The 6568-nt window shown below is 28.5% G+C and overlaps 1 protein-coding gene across 1 annotated transcript; it reads left to right on the forward strand.

The window, feature by feature from the left end:
• Positions 1-307: 307 nt before the first annotated feature.
• On the forward strand, positions 308-4459 carry LOC119610551 (digestive cysteine proteinase 1-like). Its single transcript, XM_037965815.1, has 3 exons — positions 308-614; positions 2663-3655; positions 3715-4459. The coding sequence occupies exons 1-3, from the start codon at positions 566-568 to the stop codon at positions 4323-4325; spliced, it is 1653 nt and encodes a 550-aa protein (XP_037821743.1). The 5' UTR covers positions 308-565; the 3' UTR covers positions 4326-4459.
• The last annotated feature ends 2109 nt before the right edge of the window (positions 4460-6568 follow it).

Consider the following 6568-nt stretch of genomic DNA (forward strand, 5'->3'; position numbering starts at 1 on the left):
TCTATTTTTGTTCTAGTTCGTTTCTACTCTTCTTCTGGTACTATCTAGTTCGGTTCCAGTTCAATTCTGGTTCAATTCTAGCTCAGTACAGAAGACCTTGTCTATTTTTGCCTTCAGAAGATTTTGAATGTCAAAAATCTTCTCGCGGTTCCTAACTAACACCGTTTGTGAATCTCTTTTCCAAACCCATGTAAAATCCATATGTACATAGACCCCACATTATCTGTATGAGTGTGAAAGCAAACAAATTGCAAAAAATAAATAAAATAGAACAGAATAACAAAAAACAAAGAAAGAAGAACAAAATACAAAGCGAATAAAATTTTATAATTATTTGCAAATAAATTCAACAATTTAGATTAGTTATGAGCTTGCCCTCAAGCTCGCAGGTTTAACTAAATAAAATATTAAGAAAATAATTGATTTGCGTTGAAAGCAATCAATTCTAAGGAAAAAGAATTAATTATATTATAAAAAATAAAGTTGTACAGTGTTCGTTTTTCGTGAAAGGAATACTATAAAAGAAATTAAAAACAACTGTTAACGAAGTTTTTTATTTAACAAAATGCGCTGTACATTGATTTTTGCCATTATAGCTGGCATTGCAGTTGCAGGTAAATAATGAAAATTTGATGCTATTTTGTATAAATTTTAATTAATAATTAAGCATGTTTAATTGTTTTGTGTAATTAATAAATTAAGGGGAAAATTGTTAGTGATTTTAAAACATTAAATTTATTTAATAAACGTAGCAATTGTGTGAACTTATAGTATAGGAAATAAAGTAGCTATAACCCTTTGTGGGGGGTGATTTTGATTTATTTGGCAGTTTTTTAAAAGTTCTTTTTGTTGACCTAGTATGAATATTTTATTTAAATGTTATTTAAAAAACTGAAATATTGAAAATATTATACTTTTTTATTTAGTAATAGCTAAAGAATTTTGAGTTGATGACAACGAAGTTATTACAGGTGTTTCTGAGTGACAAATTTTGGGAATTTTTTAATTTGGGAAAATTGCAATAAATATTAGTACACGTTTTGGACGTTGAACTATTTAAATGATGTCCCAATTGTCCCTTAATGAATAAATTTACAAAAATTTTGAAGAATTAGCTTAAGCACCTATATGTAAATAGGACCTTTGTAAAGGGCTCGTGGATCTGTTAGGATTCTGACTGTTATAACGTAGAAACAGATTAAACAGAACAAGAAGAGTACAAATATGTTCAGCTTTAGTTCAGTTCTTAAGTTCTACTTCAGTTCTAGTTCAGTACTAGTTTAGTTTTAGTTCGGTTCTAACACTAGTTCAGTTCTAGTGCAGTCATACTTCAGTTTTATTCTAATTCAGATTTATTTCAGTTTTAGTTCAGTTCTAGTTCAGTTCTAGTTCAGTTCTAGTTCAGTTCTAGTTCAGTTCTAGTTCAGTTATAGTTAAGTTCTAGCTCAGTTCTAGTTCGGTTCTAGTTCTGTTCTAGATCAGTTCAAGTTCAGTTCGATTTCAATTCTAGTTCAGTTTTAGTTCAATTATAGTTCAGTTCTAGCTCAGTTCTAGTTCAGTTCTAGTTCAGCTCTAGTTCAGTTCTAGCTCAGTTCGAGTTCAGTTCTAATTCAGTTCTAGTTCTGGTCTAGTTCAGTTCTAATACAGTTCTAGTTCAATTTTAGTTCAGTTCTAGTTCAGTTTTAGTTCAGTTCTAGTTCAATTCTAGTACAGTTCTAGTTCAGTTCTAGTTCAGTTCTAGTTCAGTTCTAGTTCAGTTCTAGTTCAGTTCTAGTTCAGTTCTAGTTCAGTTCAGTTCTAGTTCAGTTCTAGTTCAGTTCTAGTTCAGTTTTAGTTTAGATCTAGTTCAGTTCTAGTTCAGGTCTAGTTCAGTTCTAGTTCTAGTTCAGTTCTAGTTGAGCTCTAGTTCAGTTTTAGTTTAGATCTAGTTCAGTTCTAGTTCAGGTCTAGTTCAGTTCTAGCCCAGTTCTAGTTCGGTTCTAGATCAGTTCTAGTTCAGTTCGATTTCAATTCTAGTTCAGTTTTAGTTCAGTTCTAGTTCAGTTCTAGTTCAGTTCTGGTTCAGTTCTAGTTCAGTTCTAGTTCAGTTCTAGTTCAGTTCCAGTTCAGTTCTAATTCAGTTCTAGTTCAGTTGTAGTTCATTTCTAGTTCAGTTCTAGTTCAGTTCTAGTTCAGTTCTAGTTCAGTTCTAGTTCTAGTTCTAGTTCAGTTCTAGTTCAGTTGTAGTTCAGTTCTAGTTCAGTTATAGTTCAGTTATAGTTCAGTTATAGTTCAGTTCTAGTTCGGTTCTAGTTCTGTTCTAGATCAGTTCTAGTTCAGTTCTAGTTCAGCTCTAGTTCAGTTCTAGCTCAGTTCGAGTTCAGTTCTAATTCAGTTCTAGTTCTGGTCTAGTTCAGTTCTAATACAGTTCTAGTTTAGGTTTAGTTCAGTTCTAGTTCAGTTTTAGTTCATTTCTAGTTCAGTTCTAGTCAAGTTTTATTGCAGTTCTAGTTCCGGTTTAGTTTAGTTCTAATTCAGTTTTATTTCAGTTCTAGTTCAATTTTAGTTCAATTCTAATTCTAGTTCAGTTCGAGTTTATCTTCTAGTTCTGTTAGCAAAACAATTTTTCTAAACAAATTTTCAAACATTTTAAATAATTTTTTTATTTGATCTTAATTTCCAGCTTTGGCCACTAAACCTCCCCGTTGGGATGCCAACTACATAGTAAAAGGTACCTTATACATACCATATGCCGAAATTGCCGAACCTTTCTATGCCTGGTATGATAAGAACACAAAACGCTCACGTATTGATTACTATGGTGGCATGGTGAAAACCTACCAACTGGCCAATGAACATCCTTATGGTACTTCCCTAAAATTGGCACCCATTACCACTAAAACTGAACTCAACAAGGTAACCTGTCTACAGCTCAATGGCACAGCCGAAGATCCCGTGCAAATACAATCGATTTTACCCAATGCCAAAGAATTTCAATTGATAGGTACTGAAACGTTTTTGGGTTTCAATTGTGATAAGTTCCGTTTGGAAGAGACCATAGGACAAAAGAAAAATGTCTATACATTATGGGTGCGTTATAAGAAATCGCCTCATTATCCAGCCAGCAGAATGCCTTTACCAGTACGTTATGAAATGAGAGGTTACAACACCCTCTTGGGTTCACATTATGATCATTATTATTTGGATTATGATAGTTATGAACATGATGATATACCCAATGAAGTATTTGAATTGGATGACAATATGGAATGTATGGCTTTTCCGGGTCCCGGCAAAGGTCACTATGCTACCTTTAATCCTATGCAAGAATTTATTCACCCCGCCTCGGATCACCATGTAGAGCATGCTTTTAATCATTTTAAGAATAAACACGGGGTGGATTATCGCACCGAACAGGAACATGAATATCGTAAAAATGTTTTTAGACAAAATTTAAGATTTATTAATTCGAAAAATCGTGGTAAATTGAGTTACACTTTGGCTGTCAATCATTTGGCTGATAAGACCGATGAGGAGATGAGAGCTAGACGTGGTTTCAAATCGTCCGGCATTTACAATACCGGCAAACCTTTCCCCTATAATGTGGAGAAATTTAGAGACAATATACCAGATCAGTACGATTGGCGTTTGTATGGTGCGGTGACACCAGTAAAAGGTACATATTTATGGAAAAATGTTGAAGCATTATAGTAATTTTCTCTTTTAATCTTTCAGATCAATCTGTTTGTGGTTCCTGCTGGTCATTTGGCACCATTGGTCACCTGGAGGGTGCGTTTTTCCTTAAGAATGGCGGTAATTTAGTGCGTTTATCTCAGCAAGCCTTAATCGATTGCTCTTGGCAGTATGGCAATAATGGCTGTGATGGTGGTGAAGATTTCCGTGCCTATCAATGGATGATGGAAATGGGTGGTGTCCCTACAGAAGAAGAATATGGTCCCTATTTGGGTCAAGATGGTTATTGCCATGCTAAGAATGTTAGCCTAGTGGCCCCTATCACAGGATTCGTTAATGTCACTTCTAACGATCCCCAAGCTTTCAAGATAGCTTTGCTCAAACATGGACCCCTATCGGTGGCTATTGATGCTTCTCCCAAAACATTTAGTTTCTATTCGCACGGTGTTTATTATGAACCTACCTGTAAGAACGGCTTAGATGAACTGGATCATGCTGTCTTGGCGGTGGGTTATGGCACCATCAATGGTGAAGATTATTGGTTGGTTAAGAATTCTTGGTCCACTTATTGGGGTAATGATGGTTATATCTTAATGTCGGCTCGTAAAAACAATTGTGGTGTCATGACCATGCCAACGTATGTGGAGATGTAAAGTTTTTACACGCAGCCATCCGACATTTTGTTTTTTTTTCACAACTTTAGTTTAACACTTATTTTTTCTATTATATTTTTATTTTTGTAACTTTTTTAATGAAATAAATGCTACAAATATATTATTTAAACAAATTAACTAAAAATATTATTATATTTAACACTTTTTCACACTATTTTTCACTTTTTAACCGTTTTACTATCTAACGCACTTGTAAAAATTTAACTTTGTTCCGCTTGTTTCTTCTTTTTTGTCTTCTCATTAGTTTTGCCGCAGTTGCTAAAAAGAGTAGTAGCTAAAGATCCCTTCAAACATTTACCGTTATACAATTGTTTTTTTGAATTATAGAGGTAGGGTCTTGTTAGTGCTTTCTATTTAGTTGAGCGATTTTTAATTTTAAAGTGTTAGCAATAATAAAACTTGTTTTATATGAAATAAAATTTCAAATAAAGTTAATTTTATTTAAATTTAGAAATATGTATATATATGTATGTAATAGAATTCTTATAAAGTTTCTTATCAAAAATTTTGTAAAAAAATATAAAAAATATACTTTATAGAAAATTTATTTAAACTTTTATAGAAAAAGTTTTGGCATTATATTAAAAATTTAGAAAATTTTACAAAATTTAAATGAAAAAAATAATTTTGGAAATTTTCGAAATTAATATTTTTTTATTAAATAAAATTTTTTATAGAAAGTTTCATAAATTTAAACAAAAATTGTAAAAATTTTTCGAAATTGAAAAGATAATTTAAAAAAATACTTTAGTGTTTGAATTGAAAAATTTATAGGAAAAATTCTCGAAATTGGAAAATTTATAATAGAAAATTTAGAAAATTTTGAATTTAATTACATATTTTCCACAAGAAAATAATTTTGTTTAAACAAAGTTTTTCGTTTTAAATAATTTTCTATAGAAAATTTTTCGTTTTAAATAATTTTCTATAGAAAATTTTTCGTTTTAAATAATTTTCTATAGAAAATTTTTCGTTTTAAATAATTTTCTATAAAAAATTTTTCGTTTTAAATAATTTTCTATACAAAATTTTTCGTTTTAAATAATTTTCTATACAAAATTTTTCGTTTTAAATAATTTTCTATAGAAAATTTTCGTTTTAAATAATTTTTTACAGAAAATTTTTCGATTTAAATAATTTTTTACAGAAAATTTTTCGATTTAAATAATTTTTTACAGAAAATTTTTCGATTTAAATAATTTTTTACAGAAAATTTTTCGATTTAAATAATTTTTTACAGAAAATTTTTCGATTTAAATAATTTTTTACAGAAAATTTTTCGATTTAAATAATTTTCTATAGAAAAATTTTCGATTTAAATAATTTTCTACAGAAAAATGTTCGATTTAAATAATTTTCTATAGAAAATTTTTCGTTTTAAATAATTTTCTATAGACAATTTTTCGTTTTAAATAATTTTCTATAGAAAATTTTTCGTTTTAAATAATTTTCTACAGACAGTTCTTCGTTTTAAATAATTTTCAGTAGACAATTTTTCGTTTTAAATATATTTCTATAGAAATTTTTTCGTTATTTTTATATAGAAAAATATTATTCTAAAAATGTTGTTTTTTTAAATAATAATTTTTTTAATTTAATTTTTGGAATAAAAATTTAGAATTTTCGTTTTATATTCGTTGGAAATATATTTCTATAAATCTTTTTTAATATTCGTTTATAAAAAAAAACAATTTTCTATAGAAAATTTGTTTAGTTTGAAAGGCAATATTTTGAAAAAATTTATAGTTTAAAAAATAATTTTCTATTGAAAATCTATCGTTTTAAATATTTTTTAAAGAAATATAAAAGGATGTCGCTTTAAAATTTTTCTATATAAATTTGTCCTTTTTTTAATATTTTACACAAAAAAAAAAATTACGATCTAAATATTTGTTTATGTAAAAAAATTTACTCACAGAATAAACTTAGAATTATCATTAATTAAATTTTCATGAAATATTTTACAGTAAATTATTTTTCTGAAACGTTATTCCTAAAAAATGACTAATAGCAAAAATTAATTAATCATTTATAAACTTTATGTATTTTGCTAAAAAAAGGCAATAAATCTATTATTACTTTGTGACTTTTAGAAAAATTCCTCTGTACTTCATTTAAAACTATTTGCCATATCTTATGATTACAATAATTATTGTAGTTCAGTTGAAATATGTTATTTTTCATAATCTTTTAAAAGTTTATTGTCTTCTCATGCAGTTTAA

This window comes from Lucilia sericata, unplaced genomic scaffold (assembly GCF_015586225.1).
Source record: "Lucilia sericata isolate MDLA Ls3-8-SP2 unplaced genomic scaffold, ASM1558622v1 Contig001226F_arrow, whole genome shotgun sequence".
Classification (NCBI taxonomy): domain Eukaryota; kingdom Metazoa; phylum Arthropoda; class Insecta; order Diptera; family Calliphoridae; genus Lucilia; species Lucilia sericata.